Genomic DNA, 18449 nt, shown 5'->3' with positions numbered 1-18449 from the left:
GGGGTGTCTGTGGCTTGGTCATTCTGGGGAGAGGACTTTGCCGACTTGATAAAGCCTAAAAACCACACATTGGCTACTTCTACTGAGAGAGAAAGAAGAAATCTTGGGTGTTGTTTGTGAAAACAGTGCGATTCTCAGCTGATTTGGAAAACTCTAAGAATCTGGGTTAGGATTAATGCCTCACAAAAGGCATTTAAAAAAAATTCTAATATATCCATAGAATATTCTTGTATTTCCCATGTTCTGGCCACTGCTCTACCTTGAAAACTCCAGACAATTTTACTTTGTGGAAAACAATATTGTATGAATGGAGTGTGAGAACCAAACTGTTTGGGCTGAATTTGTCCTCTTGGGCATTCCGTACCCTCAAGAGCTATATGCCCCCTTGTTCCTTTTCTTCCTGCTCATCTATTTGCTGACCGTTGCTGGGAACATCCTGGTCCTCTTGACTGTGGTATCCACCCCTGATCTGCACAAGCCAATGTACTGGTTTCTCTGCCACTTATCTGTCTTGGATATTGCAATGTCCACTTTAATAGTGCCCAAGGTGATTGCTGGGTTTGTGGAAGGTGGTTGCATCATCTCCTTTGGTGGCTGTGTGACCCAACTCTTCTTCTACCACTTCCTGGGCTGCTCTGAGTTCTTCCTCTACACTGTCATGGCCTATGATCGCTTCCTTGCCATCTGCAGGCCTCTTCATTACAACGCCATGATGAATCACAGAGTATGCCTCTACCTCTCAATGGGTGCATGGCTTGGAGGATGTCTGCACTCTGTAATTGAAACAACACTCACCTTTGGCTTGACTTATGGCCTGAAGAATGAAGTAAGCCACATCTTCTGTGATATCCCTGCCATGCTGAAACTGGCTTGTGCAGACACAGCGTTCAATGAGATGTTTGCTTTGGTTGATATTGGTTTAGTGGCCATTACATGCATAGTCCTGATCCTGATGTCTTATGTGTACATCGTCTTTGCCATTCTGAGGATCCGCTCTGTTGAAGGGCAACGTCGGGCGTTCTCCACCTGCACTGCCCACATCATTGTGGTGATGATCTGCTACATGCCGTTGGCTTTCAATTATCTGAGAATAGGGGCTCAGGATCTCCTGAGTGGGGTGATAGCTATTTTCTATACCACACTGACCCCATTCCTAAACCCCCTCATATATACATTAAGGAACAAGGAGATGAAAGATGCAATGCTGAGGCTGAGAGGTAGGAAACCATAATATCTTTGGGTCCAACTAGATTTGACATCAGGAGATTCAGGAGTGGATGCCCTGCAGTGTTGTTTTGTTTTTTTCCGAAGGTAAAAGCAAATGCAGCAAGGTAGCTCAGTTCAATTTAATTTTCTTTCCATATCAGCTACAGGCTACAACAGATTGTAGAGATTGCAATATTCAAATGGTATAAGATAAGAACAGGATAAAGAAAAGATGAAACAACCAGTTAATTTGGAGGCCTGAATTGAATTGGGGCAGCCATGCTGGGGGAGGTGAGGGTAATCCTTCACCCCATTCCATTTCCCCAATCTAACAGCCTCCACCTGCTCCAGAAAAAGTTCCTATTTGATCTATGAGGGGAAACATACAAGTGCCCATATAGTAACTGTGGGTTAGATCCAGACTTAGTCATATTTAAATTGGACCCAGTGAAATCAGTGGGATTTGAGTTAGCCATGACTAACTAAAGTCCCATTGATTTCAAAAGGTCTACTATAAGTATGACTAAGTTGGGATCCAACCTCATATGTTTTCCTCCACAGGGCAAAAAGCAGCTGGGGTGGTAGTGGAATTTAGACTGAGAAGATTGGACATGTCATGGGCCTGTTCTGGTTTGAGCTTCTCCACAGCTGCATTTACCATTCGGGGGTAGGGGTGGGGGACTACAGGAGATCTGATCCGGGATCTCCCAATGTCACAGCACCTTTGGCCTCTCTCCCAGAAGGACACCCAGTCACCTATGTGTGAACATTTCTGCTAATATATGGACAGTCCATTCTTGTCCTCCTAGGGAGTTTTCACACATGGGTTTTTTTCAGCCAGTTGTAATGCAAATGTAAAGGTTTTATATTAGCCAGAATGTTCATTCTCTTGACAAATGCCCTCCTCATCTCACTTTTTCTCCCACCTTAGCAATGACCAGACATAACATAAAACAACCTGGTGGTCTCCAGATGTGTTGGACTGCAACACATTCCTAGCCATAGAATTATAGAATCATAGAATAATAGGGTTGGAAGGGGCCTACTACAAGACCATCGAGTCCAACCTTCTGCTCAGTGCAGGAATCCAAGTCAAAGCATCCCTGACAGATGGCTGTCCAGCCTCGTCTTGAATGCCTCCAGTGTGGGAGACCCCACTACCTCCCTAGGAAATTGGTTCCATTGTCGTATTGCTCTAACAGTCAGGACGTTTTTCCTGATGTTCAGCCAGAATCTGGCATCCTGTAACTTGAGCCCATTATTCCGTGTCCTGCACTCTGGGATGATCATGAAGAGATCCTGGCCTTCCTCTCTGTGACAACCTTTCAAGTACTTGAAGAGTGCTATCATATCTCCCCTCAGTCTTCTCTTCTCAAGGGGAAACATGCCCAGTTCTTTCAGTCTCTCCTCACAGGGTTTTGTTTCCAGTCCCCTGATGATCTTCATTGCCCTCCTCTGAACAGCATGGTCAACTCCCCATGATGGAAGCCCCAACACATCTGGTGAGCACCTGGTTGGGGAAGGCTGACATAAACAGTGCAACAGAGACTCACAGGTGATTTAAGCCCTGCGTACAAAGACACTCCAAGAGTTGTCAGATTCAAAGCTGGTACCTTTAAATCCCCTGTTGCAGCAGGAGATATGACATCTGTAGAGGAGGGTGAGAATTTCACTTCAGTTTTGAGAAGGATTTACCGAAATTCACAAAATTCTTCATATTCGGGACAGAAAGAATGTGAGATTTCTAAAAAAAAATCAGATATGGGACAACCCAAGACTGACAGATGCATCCGTCCAGGCCCAGGGCTTTGAGGGCTTGGCTCTTAAAAGCCTGGATTGGAATCCCAGTGGATTCAACCATGTTAGTATTTATTTAGGTAGGTGCCTCTTTCTTTTTTCCACCCAGGTTCCTCATCTGTAGCAGCATGGCAGGCTGGTCCGTCATAGCCCTCTCCATGCTGGGAATAGCTGTACTTACAGAATATGGCTGGCATAGATGGTTGAGAATTTCATGTCAGTTCATTTTAATAAGAATTTACCAAAATTTGTAAAGTTTTCATATTCTGGGAGAAAGAACTTGAGATTGAAAAAGTTCAAATGCAGGAGAAAATGAAACTGACAGCTTTGCCCGCCCCAGAGTCTCCACCTGTTTCCTCCCTGGTCCTGTTGTCCACTATCCATCCAACCTGTTGTAGGTGATCAGGACTCCAGGAAGCAAGCAGGGAATGGTGGTAGACAGCAGAGCCAGAGAGGGAATGAGGAACAGTGCTTACCTTCTCTTCTGCCAATGGGGAGATTTAAAGGTAACTTAGGACACAATCCTATGGCCACTAGACAGTGTTTAGACGGCCATAGGATTTTTCAGTTTCTGGCACTGAGCTTGGAGCCAGCACTCCGAGCTCGGTTCCCAGAAATCCGACTCCCCTCCCCTTCCCCACTGTCTTGTAGGTGACGCGGGTTGTCCTTGGCTCTGCACTTGGAAGAGCAGCATGGAGTGGCCAAAAAGGGGGCGTTCCTGGGGGTGGGGAGGGAACCACGGAAGCACCATTACAATGCTTCCTATGTGCCATCCAGCCGCCCCCACCCCCTGCTCTGAGGCACCCCGGTTAGACAGCCAAAATGGGCTATCTAGCCACAAATGCAGGGCGGTTGGAGTGCAGAGGAGAGGATCCCCTCTGTGCTCTGTCCACTCTGCATTGGATAGTCAGCCGCCTCCAAGTTCGGAGGCAGCTGACTATCCCCATAGGATTGCGCCCTTAAGCCTGTTAGATCTAGTCCTGCCTGAGGTTCACTTGTCTTGGGATCTGTTTTAAGAGCTGGTATCCAGGACATACTTCCCTTGTTATGCAATAATTTCTAAAGGACATTTCCCATTCCAAGCTCCTCACTATTCCTAGGGTCAGCATCAGGGGTCAGCCTTTTGGGGCATCTGCTGAGGCTCACAATTCTTCGGGGTGGGGGGCACTGTTGACTCCCAGAGCTGCCTGTCCCTGTTTCTCCCCTTCCTTCCTTCCTTCCTTCCTTCCTTCCTTAATTTATTTATTTGATTTGTACCCTGCCTTTCTGCCAAAACATGGCACTAAAGGCAGCTCATAGTAGAACCGATTAAAACTGATTAAAACAATACATTAAAATGCAGTAAAACATAACAATTACAGGAAAAAATATTATTAAAAACAGCACCCACTTACAAGTTAAAGGCCTTCTTGAATCAAGCAGTCTCTGCTTGCCAGAGGAAGGCTAGCAGAGAGGGAGTGAACCCAGCCTCCCTTAGGAGAGAGTTCCACAGCCTGGGAGCAGCCACCAAAAAGGCCCTGTCTTGTGTCAGCACCAAATGAGCCTCTGCAGGCTGAGGTCTTGAAAGTAGGGCCTCTTCAGAAGAACTGGGCAGGCTTATATGGGAGAAGGCAGTCTTTCAAATAGCCTGGTCCCAATCTGTACAAAGGGATTATAGTCATAACTAGCACTTTGAATTCTGCCCGGAAGCAGACTGGTAGCCAGTGAAGCTGCTGTAACAAGGGAATCGTGTGCTCTTTGTAATCGATCCTGGGCAACAGTCTTGCTGCAGCCTTCTGGACCAGCTCAAATTTCTGAACACTTTTTGAAGGCAGTTCCAACAAGCTTCCTTGTGTCCTATTCACCTGCCCTCTCTAAGCTTGCCAAGAATGGGTGGGATCCAGACTTAGTCATGCTCAGAGCAGACACATTAAAATCAATGGGACCTAAGTTAGCCATCACTTACTTGTCCCATTGATTTCAATGGCTCTAGTCTAAACTAGGGATGTTCCTCTCACTGCCTATGTACATTGTCCAACCTGTCTAAACTGTCTGTGGTTTGTTTCACTGACAGGCAAACCCGCAGCTCTGGCTTATCTCCCACCTGGCAAGCCAGAGAAATAATGCAACAATAAACTGTGGGTTATTTTCCTGGATTGTTGGGGGAGGGACAAGCCAGAGATCTAGGTATATATGTCATGCTAAACAAGGTGTACAAAATTATGCATGGTGTGGTGAATGTGGATAGGGAGACATTTTTCTCCCTCTCTCAAAATACTAGAACCTGGGGTCATCCCATGAAGCTGATTGGTGGGAGATCCAGGACAGATAAAAGGAAGGACTGCTTCACACAGTGCATAGTTAAACGATGGAATTTGCTACCACAGGATATGGCGCTGGTGATGGCCACCAATTTGGAAGGCTTTAAAAGGGGGTTCGACAATTCCTGGAGGAGAAGGCCATCCATGGCTATTAGTCCTGATGGCTATGTGCTCCCTCCAGTACCAGAGGCAGTGAGCCTTTGTACACCAGTTGCTGGGGAACATGGGTGGGAGGGTGCTGTTGCACTCATGCCCTGCTTGTGGGTTCCTGGTCAACAGCTGGTTGGCCACTGTGTGAACAGAATGCTGGACTACATGGACCCTGGTCTGATCCAGCAGGGCTCTTCTTATGTTCTTATGTTCTTAACCCATGGACCAAAGGATCAGGGTATATGAGCACACTACTCATGCACAATAAGCCAGGTTTCCAGAGGAATCCTGTCTTATCGTGTCATGCAAACTGGGTCAATGCCTTTTGACTGTTAGAGATAGGAGTCCACTATGTGGAAGCACCCAGTGTGTCTCAGTTTAGACTTCTAAAAATCAGTAGGCTTTTCTGTGGCTATAATGGATAAAATAAGAGCTGCAAGTGAACGTTTACACCATAAACCAGCCCAAAGGAATCTAAGGACCATTGCTTTCATGTACTTCACTTTGCCGCGTTGAAATCGATGGGTCCTAAATGTGCCTAGTTTCAGTGGATTGTGCTCTATCTTCTTTTTAAAATTAAAAAGATTAAATTACATGTTATTAATTTTGTTATTTGCCTCTGCTGTCATACCAAAACATGGCATAAGAGGTTATTGTATCTCGACACAGTATGTGCTCTTGTTCCTCCTGTGTATAGAGATCAGGGAGCAGAGTGGACCTTGATATGATCCGTCATAAACTCCCCACCCCCCATCATGCTACAGCAGGTGTCTGCTTCTGCATGAGAGGGAATAGCCCATCCCCATCAAGGCCTGCCTGTAGCCCACCTCACTCCAGCGGCTCATGGCTTCCACTATGAGTACCTTGTGTGTTATAGAAGTAAGATCATGGCCTCAGGTTCCAATCCTAAACACGTGCATTCCCAAGAAGAAAATCCAATTGAACTCAGTAGGGATTACTTCTAAGAGTTGTTTTTTTTAAGGCAGGGTCAGAAACAAATTGTTAGAATGGTTTCAGGCTTTAATGATTTGGGTGAATGGACGAAGCACAGGCCATTCATTTTTTTGTTTTCAAACGAATCATTAATGTCAGAAGCAGAATTTCGTACAAGAACCAGACTCAGAAAACGCTGTCCTGAAAGTTCATCATTCAGTTTCTGTCTGTTTCTGTCTCTCTCTCCCTCTTCCTTTATTTCTCCCCTTTTCAATATTTTTTTTTATTTGAAATATTTATTTCCCGCCCTATATCATTAGGATCTCATGGCGGTGTACAGATAAAATCAATTTAGACAGTATAGAACAATAAATAATTTAGGGAGTAATCCTATGGCCACTAGTCAGCAGCTAAATGGCCATAGGATATCTGGTTTTCCAGGAACCAACCTTGAAGCCTGTGCTCCGAGGTCGGTTCCTGAAGAACTGACCTTCCCTCCCTTCTATGCTGCCTCACAGGCAGTGCGGAACAGCCCCGTGCCCTGCACTCTCAAGAGGAGCATGGAGCAGCCAAAATGGGGCATTCCAGGATCTGTTCCAGGGCGGGGAAGGTGTAAATGACGGAACAACACATTCTATGTGTCGTCCGGCAGCCTCCTCCGCCCTTCCGTGGCTAGACAGCTGAAATCGGTCTAGCCACAAATGCAGAGCAGGAGAAGCACAGAGGGAACAATCCCCTCCGTGCTTCTCCTGCCCTGCATTGGATAGGCAGTCGCCTCTGAGTTCGGAGGTGGCTGCCTATCTGCAGAGGATTGCATCCTCAAACAGCTAAAAACATATTAAGCCATTAAGAGGGCTAATACCAATTTAAAATCTAAAACAATAAAACAGTTAAAACAGTGTGCTACTTTAGGGAATGCATTTAGCCCTCAAAAGCTTTGGTAAAAAGCCATGGTTTAACTTGGCGCCAAAATGAAACCAATGTCTGTGCCAATCGGTCCTCCTTTTGTTATTCTTATTGATTCTAGTCACATGCTTTCTTCTCATTGTTCATCTCTCTGCCACATGATGTGGTCATGTCCACTAACTTAGATAGTTTTGAAGGGATGTGACATCCCAGGTCTCCCACCCAAGGCCCTGGGCCCTAGAGGTCACAAGGTAAGTTACCCATCCTGTCCACTGAGTCCAGATTCCCCATAACCTTATCTATACAAGGTTAGTGGGCTGTGTTTGGCTTGATAGATTGCATTCAAGGCTGGCATCAAGAGTAGGCATGTTTGGGCACTTGCTGAGGGTCCACACCCCAGCAGGGTCCCACTGGCAAAAGTCCCCAGGAGTTGCTCCTCCTCTTCACCATTGCAACCCGCTTGTTCACCTCCCTCCCACTCTGGCCCAGACAACAGTGATGGTGGTGAAAATCAGAGACAGTAGATGCCACTACCTACTTGTTCACTGGTTCTCTGTCTGTCAAGAAAGCAAGTCGTACTAATGATGAGAAAGAGGATGAGGAGCAATAGAAGCTAGTGACAAGGGTGGTGGGAAAGTAGACTCACTGAGGAAGGGGGCTCATTGAGGGTGCCTTGCCCAACAGCCCTCAAAAACCTAGAGCAGGCAATGATCACAAGTTGGGTAGATCTGGATTGAGGTCAATTTGTGTGACTGGATCGTGTGTCATTAAAGTTACATGACCTACTTGGGGGCTTCCCAGAGGCAACTGGTTGACCACTGGGGAAAGCATGAAGCTGGATTAGATAGACTTTGTGGGTTGTTGCAGCAGGACTCTTCTTATGCTTGAATGGGGTTGAGGGATATTGTCATCACGTCATTATAATAGGAAGGTTTTAGGGGTGTGTGAATTAGCAAAACGTGAGCTCGTCGCCTTTCTCCAAATCCCACCTTGAACTTTGTTCTGACTCATGTCTGTATCAGATTTCAAGCTTTGTCTCCTTCCTTTTCACATGAAAATTTGTGCATATTTTGTGCACCTTTTCCCCAAATGTACACCTCAAAGGCGCACATTTTTCAAATGTATGCATCTTTCAAATGCATTTTTTTGTTTTGTTCCACCAATCACATCACAAGCTCAGAAAAGTATGGAGTTTGACTGCAGTTTGGGTCCACATTCAGTTCCAGGTGGTGCAAACTGGGTAAATTCTGGCCAGAAACACACTGACAATAATTTTTCATGCATCTCAATTCCTTTTATACCAAAAGGACTGATATTTAGTTATTTGGCCTGATGTAAGAGGTAGAAAGAATAAGAAGCCACTTTATTTATTGACTGCTGTGCAAATAGCTACCAGTTTTACCTGACACAAGCCAAATGACTCAGCTCCTATGATATCAGTGGAATGTAACGTTGCCACCAGTTACATTCACAGGGCAATCATGTTTACTCAGAAGTAAGTGCCATTGAGCTCCATAGGTCTTACTCCTTGGTAATTGAGTATAGAATTGAAGCCTTGGTATGTATCAATCCATTATGTATTGTTTTTCTCTTCTTCTGGAAGAATGGGTCCCACAGGGAGAACCACACAGCTGTGACCCATTTCATCCTTCTTGGCATCCCTCACACGGAAGGCCTTCACGGCATCCTCTTCCCTGTGTTCTTAGTCTTCTGTATCTGCACTTTGTTGGGGAACTTGTTGATCCTGAGCGATGTCTTCGCCAACTCTCGTCTCCACACCCCCATGTACTTCTTCCTTTTCAACCTCTCCATCCTTGACATTGGCCTCTCTTCCATTAGCACCCCAAAGATGTTGGCCAACCTTTGGGTGCAAAGCAGAATAATACCGTTGGGTGGATGTGTATCCCAGGTTTTCTTCTACCATTTTTTAGGAAGCACCGAATGCCTCCTCTACACCGTCATGGCCTATGACCGGTATGTGGCGATCTGCCACCCACTGCGGTATCTCATCATCATGAACTGGAAGGTATATGCATCCTCTTGGCTGCTGGCGCATGGGTCACCAGCTCCTTTCATGCCACCATCCTCACCACCTTGACTTTCATGCTCCCCTATTGTGGGCCCAGTGAAGTTGACTACTTTTTCCACGACATCTTTCCTGTTGTCAAGTTGGCTTGCGCTGAGCTGACATCATCATCATTGAGACAGTGAGCTTCACCAGTATTGTCATGGTACCCACGACCTGCTTCATCCTCACTCTGGCTTCCTACATCCGCATTGTCTATTCTGTGCTAAGGATGAGCTCTGTGGAAGGGCGGCGTAAGGCGGCCTCCACTTGTGCCTCCCATTTAACTGTAGTAACCCTCCTCTTTGGCCCCTGTGCTCTAATCTACACTCAGTCTTCACTAAGTGAGATTCTGGTGACCCCTGTGCAGATCTTCGGCAACATAGTCACTCCGATGCTCAACCCAGTCATCTACAGTATACCCTTCAAAACAAGGAAGTGAAAGCAGCCTTGATAAAACTGACAGGGGGAAGAAAGTGTCCCAGATAGTGACTGAGTAACTTGTTGGGGTTAATATACTTCTGTAGCTAGATCAATAGCTGTGTGTGCTAGATGACCTCAATCAATTCACTCTCTCTCAACTTTAAAGCAGGGGTGGACAACTTATGGCTCACCAGATGTTTCGACCTACAACTCCCATAATCCCTAGCCAACATAGCCAATGGTGAAGCATGATGGAAGTTACAGGCCAAAGCATCTGGAAAGCCACACGTGCCCACCCTGTTTAAAGGACTGAAGACTTAACGTGTATTCATTGCAAACAAAACTGAGCACAATCCAGGAAAAGTTGGCCATGACTAAATCCCAGGGAGAAATACATGGGTGTTCACCATCCATATATAGAGCAGTGTTTGAGGGGTAGAGGCCCCCTCTTTGTAGGAAAAATAGAACTCCAAACTGGAGGTACTCTGCTTCACACAGCAAGGTAAGTGGAGAAAGGTGTGGGTTTCACTCTCCTTCCCTGTGACAAGAGTACGACAAGAGTAGACCCCCTCCAACTCCACTTACTGTGTGAATGGGGCAAATATGTGGATGACTGCCATGCCAGATTTACTTTCAGTATAGGACTTAGTCATGACTCTTTTTATCTGGGTTGTGTCAGGTATGTTGAGCTTCATTTAAATATTGTTATATGTTTGGAGTCAATCTAAATGGTCAATCTATTTACATTGGGGTCAATCTAAATGTTTGGGGTCAATCTAAGGGTGCCTGCCTGGACCCTAAGATCATCCTCAGCAGTCCTCCATGACCTCTGACAAAGAAAGTAAGGTGGGTGGGCTACCAAGAAGAGGGCCTTTTCTGTGTCACCCCAGCTGTGGAATGAGCTCCCTATAGAGAGGTTGGCCTGGCGCCTACGTTGTACTCCTTCCAGCTCCACGTGAAGACCTTGTTATTGTCCCAGTACATTAGCATTTTAGCTTCCTAGTCTTTTAACTCTGGTGTTTTAAATCTGTACTTTAAATCTCTGCATCGCTGCTAGGTTTTATTCTGGTTGTACTGTTATATTGTGGTTTTAAGCTTTCATATTTTATATTGTTTTATGCCGCACTTTGTGGTTTTAATTTTTGTGAATGACCTAGAGAGCTTCGACTATTGGGCGGTATAGAAATTAAATGAAATGAATGAAAAAAAATTACTTTCCTGGAGTCCCTTACAACCCAGTGCTTCTGATTGCAACGAGATTCGGAATTCCTCCCAGCTCTGCAACTCTTGATTCTAAGATTTCGGTGACCCCGGATAGTATCCAATCTTAGCCCTACTTCAAGTAGACCTACTGAAATGAATAGAACTTTAGTCAGTCATGACTAACTTAAATCCTATTCATTTCAATTGGTCTACTCTATGTAGGACTAACATTGGATACTACCCCTGGTTTGCATGTAACAGCAAGCCATAGTGGGTGAATTTCCCCATGGGTCTTGCCATATTGCATTTTAAAAATGTAAGCCATGGCACCGAATGCCTCCTCTACACCGTCATGGCCTATGACCAGTATGTGGCGATCTGCCACCCACTGCGGTATCTCATCATCATGAACTGGAAGGTATGCACCCTCTTGGCTGCTGGCACATGGGTCACCAGTTTGTCGTTACACATGAGCCTGGCAAGGGTGGGTTGTTGGAGTGGTGAACAAGCCACAAAGAACCCATGGCCTGTTTTAGGGTTGTGGATGGCTTGTTAACCACCCCCAACACCCTCACCAGCTTTGCATGTAACAACAAGCTGCGGCACGCCCCCACCACAGCTTGAATTTTCAAAATGGTGGCCAGTACCACAATGAGAAGCCCTGCAGGGAATTTATCCACAAGGCAGCTCCGTAAGTAGACCATCAGTGTAGGTGCCTGAGGCAACGCAACTTGAAGACCTGACAATATACAGCTGATGGCTGGTAACATTCTGTTGATGTGCTTTAATGGGAGGTGGGGTGGACCAAGAAGAATAGGTCATAGATGGGGAGATGACTCATTCTTTGTCCTACTAGGCCAAGGGGAGAGGATGAGCGAGGTCTGGGTGTTTAGCAGGAATTCAGTCTGTGCTGGAACTGGAACTGGAGCTGGAAAAGCAGGCAGAGAGCTGGCTTGCTCTCTGCAGGAAATCCTATAGGACTATGGGTTCCCCTAGACATCTGATGGGGAACAGGAGTCTGTTGAAGCGTTTATGTGTGGTCCTTTTCTTACACTCTGCCTGTATACATATGTAAATAAACCTTATAGCACAAGAACACCATAAGTCTCCAATGGTCTCCCTCTAAGGAAACTGAACTCTGAACAAATGGACCTCTGAAATGTCTCTCTGCTCAGTAGTGGGGAGCACACTTGTAACAATACAGTTCATTGTTATTCTTTAGCATGAGGCATATGCTATTGTGATTTGTTAGCTTCTTTAATTAGAATCTTCAGAATTACACACCTGCCCGGTGGATGAGAGTTCAGTATCTGTAAGATGTTAACAACTGACGGTTTTGTCTTATTCCCTCCACCCACCTCATAATCTATTAAACAACAGGCACTGGAATCCTACAGACCCTTACCTAAGAGCATGTCCCATTGAACTCAGTGGAGCTTACTCCAGAGAAGAGCAGAGAAGAGCAAGCATGCATAGGAGTGCACTGCACATCTCAGACTGATTCAATTAATTGCTGCCAAATATGAACTTGAGCACATTCCGGGAGAGAGCAGAGGACAGGAAGGCCTGGCGTGCTATGGTCCATGGGGTCACGAAGAGTTGGACGCGACTTAATGACTGAACAGCAACAACAACAATGGTATAGTTCTTATTGATTTGGGTACCTGAGTGGTTGATGCTTATAGATACAAATCTTAACCAGTCTCTGAAAGTCCCTCTATTTTGAATTCCTGGTAATTATTATCACTCAGTATTAGACACTACTAGAGATGTTGGAGAAATCCACAACAGAATCAAATGAGTTCAGTTTTCTGTGAATCTGACCCATGGATTCCATAGAGAACTGGCGTTTCCTGAGTTGCATGGATTCCATGGACATGCAGACTGTTTTTTTGTTTGTTTGTTTGTTTTACATTCTAGAATTTTACCCAAATTTAGTTGTAGAAAATTACGTAAAATTAAAAAAAAAAAAGTCAGCCAAAAGTGTACATTTCCCCCATAGGCTAAAGCATGAAAATGCACATTTAGGGGGATTTGTGCACTTTGGGGAGGATTTGCACATTTTTTCAAGTGTGGATTTTTGCAAGTGTGCATTTGTGCAAATTTGGGGAATTGGGGGAAAAAAATCTAATTATGTTAATGAACAGACAACGGAAAGAAAGGCATCCGACAATCCATGAAATGCAGACAGAATGGATTCTACAAAATTGGTACATCCCTAGACACTAGAGCCTTGTGTGGCGCAGAGTGGTAGGTGGCAGTATTGCAACCGAAACTCTCCCTACGACCTGAGTTCGATCCCAGCTGAAGCTGGGTCTCAGGTAGCCGGCTCAGGTCGACTCAGCCCTCCATCCTTCCGAGGTCGGTAAAATGAGTACCCAGTTTGCTGGGGGAAAGGGAGTCACAACTGGGGAAGGCAATGGCAAACCACCCCGCTACAGTCTGCCATGAAAACGCCAGCGCAAGCGGCGTCCCTCTAGGGGTCAGTAATGACCCGGTGCTTGCACAGGAGGAACCTTTCCTAGACACTACTGATAATCAAATAAATCAAAATATTATATCCCTATGTATTTTGGAGGTAATAGAGGTCAAGTTGATATTAAAACTGTTTTATTAATAGCTTTTTGGTGGGGGGTGTCCACCATGAGCTTTCCATTATGTATGGGCTCTACCATTACCATTTATCCATGAAAATAAAATGAACTGTATGTTGGTCACCAGGCTGCTGACTGTGTTGTCTCTCAGCTTAGCCTTTAGCAACACCCTGCAAACATTTGCTGGAGTTCTGTTTAACCTGAGGATATTGGAAGTGGAAGCAGTCTTCATGCAAAGCAATAGAAAAGGTACCAAAGAGAGCAAAATCACCAAGGGCAGCCTTCTCCAAGCTGGTGCTCTCCAGATGTTTTGGACTATAACTACCAGCATTCCTGACCATTGGCTGGGGCTGACAGTTGAAGCCCACAGCATCTACAGGGAACAAGGTTAGGGAAGGCTGACCAAGGTGTTTGAACCCTTACCTCATACAGATATTTTTAAGTGTTTAAAGGCGCAATCCTAGGCATGTTTAAACAGAAAAAAGTCATAAGAACATAAGGAAAGCCATGCTGGATCAGACCAAGGGTCCATCTAGTCCAGCATTCTGTTCAAACAGTGGCCAACCAGCTGTCCATGGGAGACCCACAAGCAAGACATGAGTGCAACAGCAATCTCCCACTCATGTTCCCCAGCAATTGGTATTCATAGGCATACCGCCTCTGATACTAGAGGTAAGCATATAGCCATCAGGACTAATAGTCATTGGTAGCCTTCCTGTCCTGGAATTTGTCTAACCTCCTTTAAGAACATAAGAAGAACCCTTCTGGATCAGACCCAGGGTCCATCTAGACCAGCATTCTGTTCACACAGTGGCCAACCAGCTGTCGACTGGGCACCCACAAGCGGGGCATTAGCGCAACAGCACCCTCCCACCCATGTTCCCCAGCAAGTGGTATACATAGGCTCACTGCCTCTGGTACTGGTAGCACATAGCCATCAAGACGAGTAGCCATGGATAGCCTTTTCCTCCAGGAATTTGTCCAACCCCCTTTTAAAGCCATCCAAATTGGTGGCCATCACTACATCTTGTGGTAGCAGATTCCATAGTTTATATGTTGTGTGAAGAAGTCCTTCCTTTGATCTGTCCTGAATCTTCCACCAATCAGCTTCCAGGGATGACCCCAGGTTGGCTGGTTGGGGAATGCTAGGAGCTGTAGGACTTTTTTCTGTCTAAACATGCATAGGATTGTGCCCTAAGGCTGCAATGCTATACACACATACCTGGGCATACATCTTACTGAACTCAATGGGGCTAACTTCTGAGTATAGGACTGAACTAGCTTTTTAGTTTTAAAAAAGGGGGATATGATAGAAGGTGATCAAAATTAGAAGTAGTAATTTTTAGATGATGAATCTTTGTACTAGGATTCAAGGTCACCTGGTAAAATTGGTCCATAGCAGCTTCAGAACTGATTGAAAGGAGCACTGTTTCACACACCACATTTTTAACTTCGGGATTCTTGAGGGAAAGGACTATCAACAGTTATTAGCTGATCAGAGCTTTGATGGAATTTCCATGTCTACAGGTAGCCATGTGTCCTACTTTTCAGAGGATAGTCCTCTATTTGAAGATGTCTTCTGTTTGAAGAGCTGTCCAATCCAAGTCCAGTTTAAAGATTAAAAAAAAAACCATAAGAAGCCAGGGGAACAGGGGCCTTGGAGTTGCCTATCAACTGTTAGTACCTGAACAGCAGGCTGAGAAGGCTGGCACACAGATCACCTGGTCACAATCTTCTCCGCTATGGTGAGATAGATTGTATTTCTAGTTACATTATAGTAATTCTTTCTAAATGTGTGTCTATACATAACCATTAGCATATGCGACCTTTATGCAAATAGATGTTCCTTTTGTCCTCTTTTGGGGTGATGCATGTCCCCACTTTTGGAGATGTGTAAATGGCCACTCGGAATACCACCAGATGCTTGAGACATTCAACAGGCAGTGCTGCTCAGTGCTGACTCCAGATTTTTTAGGGCCATATTGAGGGACTTTGGGGCAAGAGCCCCCGCCCCCGCCCCTCTAAGTGAGTCTACCTTCTCACAACCATTGTAACCAACTGCTCTTGCACCTTGCCCTCTTTCTCATCATTGTGCCCACTTGCTTGCTTGACAGGCAGACTTGGCTGTCAAGGAGCCAGTAGGCCGTGGCATCTGCTGCTCCTCCTTCTCACCACTGCCGTTGTCTGGGCCAGAGTGAGAGGCAGGTGAGCAAGCAGGTGGCAATAGTGAAAAGGAGGAACAAGTCCAGGGGGCTCTCATCACTGGGCTCCTGCTGGAGTGTGGGCCCTTGGCAGTCACCCAACCATGCCTAGCTTTGTTGCGGGCCGTGGCAGTGCTGCCTTAATGCCATGTCTGTAGGCTTCCAAAGGCATGTAGTTGACCACTACTGGAAACAGGATGCAGGAGGACCAAATTAGTTTTCTTATCTTTTTATAACAAAGCCTGAACAATTCTTTATTCAGATAAATTATTCAGATAAAATTATTATCTTCCTAGGGAAAGGGAAAAGGACCAGGAGACAAACAATCAAAAGGAAGACTCTATAGATTGTATCCAATGTTAACTGAACTTACTTCATTTCAGTGGGTCTACTCTAGGGAGGACTAACATTGGATATAACTCCATGGACCCCATTTTGCTAATGCAAAAGTGGTCATACGGTACCCCCTACACTAGAGAGTAGAAGTGAAACTTCTGGTAACATTGCTGCATAATATAACGCAAGAAGAAAGTTTTTAAAAAATATATATTTATGTGTTTATTTATTTACTAGATTTAGAATATCGCACGCTCTGCCTAGCAGGCCCTTGAGGTGATGTACAATAAAATCATTAAAACTTTGCATAAAACCCAAGGAACAAAACCATACAATACAATTTGTGAGCAGCATTAAAATTAAAGAGCTGCAAAACATTAAACATTAAAATTCGCCTGACAGAACAGATTTTATGGCCTGTCTAAAGCAGAACAAGTAAGGAGCCAATCTCATGTCCTTCAAGAGGGACTTCCACAATCAGGGTGCTGCTACCAAAGAGGCCTGGTCTTGAGTGTCTGCCAGCATAGAGCCAAAACAGACATTACTAGCAGATACGTCTATTTCCTCTACTGGGGCATACCCCAATAATGCTGGTAGTTTTTCTCTACTTGGAGATGCGAGGAATTAAACCTGAGACCTTCTCAGTGCAAATCATGTGCCTTACCACTGAGCAATAGTAACTCAGGTACTTAAATGATATTCAGGGTGCAGTGGGAGAAAAAACCTATATCTGGGATTCTGAGGAACTACTCTCAGTCAGAGCGAACATTGCTTAGTGAGATGAAACATTTGATTCTGAGGAACATTTGAGGATTCTAAGGAACATTTGATTCTGAGGAACTACTCTCAGTCAGAGTGAACATTGCTTAGTGAGATGGAACATTTGATTCTGAGGAACATTTGAGGATTCTGAGGAACATTTGATTCTGAGGCACGACTCTCAGTCAGAGTGAACATTGCTTAGTTAGGTGGAACATTTGATTCTGAGGAACATTTGATTCTGAGGAACATTTGATTCTGAGGAACATTTGATTCTGAGGAACTACTCTCAGTCAGAATGAACATTGCTTAGTTGGATGGAACATTTGATTCTGAGGAACTACTCTCAGTCAGAGTGAACACTGCTTAGTGAGATGGAACATTTGATTCTGAGGAACGACTCTCAGTCAGAGTGAACATTGCTTAGTGAGATGGAACATTTGATTCTGAGGAACATTTGAGGATTCTAAGGAACATTTGATTCTGAGGAACGACTCTCAGTCAGAGTGAACATTGCTTAGTGAGATGGAACATTTGATTCTGAGGAACATTTGAGGATTCTAAGGAACATTTGATTCTGAGGAATGACTCTCAGTCAGAATGAACATTGCTTAGTGAGATGGAACATTTGATTCTGAGGAACATTTGAGGATTCTGAGGAACATTTGATTCTGAGGCACGACTCTCAGTCAGAGTGAACATTGCTTAGTGAGATGGAACATTTGATTCTGAGGAACATTTGAGGATTCTGAGGAACATTTGATTCTGAGGCACGACTCTCAGTCAGAGTGAACATTGCTTAGTTAGGTGGAACATTTGATTCTGAGGAACATTTGATTCTGAGGAACATTTGATTCTGAGGAACTACTCTCAGTCAGAATGAACATTGCTTAGTTGGATGGAACATTTGATTCTGAGGAACTACTCTCAGTCAGAGTGAACACTGCTTAGTGAGATGGAACATTTGATTCTGAGGAACGACTCTCAGTCAGAATGAACATTGCTTAGTGAGATGGAACATTTGATTCTGAGGAACATTTGAGGATTCTAAGGAACATTTGATTCTGAGGAATGACTCTCAGTCAGAATGAACATTGCTTAGTGAGATGGAACATTTGGTTCTGAGGAACATTTGAGGATTCTGAGGAACATTTGATTCTGAGGCACGACTCTCAGTCAGAATGAACATTGCTTAGTGAGATGGAACATTTGATTCTGAGGAACATTTGAGGATTCTGAGGAACATTTGATTCTGAGGAATGACTCTCAGTCAGAGTGAACGTTGCTTAGTGAGATGGAACATTTGATTCTGAGGAACATTTGAGGATTCTGAGGAACATTTGATTCCTAGGAACGACTCTCAGTCAGAGTGAACATTGCTTAGTGAGATGGAACATTTGATTCTGAGGAACGACTCTCAGTCAGAATGAACACTGCTTAGTGAGATGGAACATTTGATTCTGAGGAACATTTGAGGATTCTAAGGAACATTTGATTCTGAGGAATGACTCTCAGTCAGAATGAACATTGCTTAGTGAGATGGAACATTAGATTCTGAGGAACATTTGAGGATTCT

At 44.7% G+C, this 18449-nt stretch overlaps 1 protein-coding gene and 1 pseudogene across 1 annotated transcript; both read left to right on the top strand.

The window, feature by feature from the left end:
• Positions 1 to 307: 307 nt before the first annotated feature.
• Positions 308 to 1231, top strand: LOC146342764 (olfactory receptor 10G6-like). Its single transcript, XM_084808636.1, has one exon. It carries the CDS (start codon positions 308 to 310, stop codon positions 1229 to 1231), a length of 924 nt encoding a protein of 307 aa, XP_084664762.1.
• A 254-nt stretch (positions 1232 to 1485) lies between these two features.
• Positions 1486 to 9846, top strand: LOC146342763 (olfactory receptor 10D3-like; annotated as a pseudogene).
• Positions 9847 to 18449: the final 8603 nt, after the last annotated feature.

This window comes from Heloderma suspectum, chromosome 6, assembly GCF_057233095.1.
Source record: "Heloderma suspectum isolate Gila_16-S chromosome 6, 16-S_ref, whole genome shotgun sequence".
Taxonomy (NCBI): domain Eukaryota; kingdom Metazoa; phylum Chordata; class Lepidosauria; order Squamata; family Helodermatidae; genus Heloderma; species Heloderma suspectum.
The sequence above is the reverse complement of the archived record's forward strand: the minus strand, read 5'-3'. Positions and strand labels throughout refer to the sequence as shown.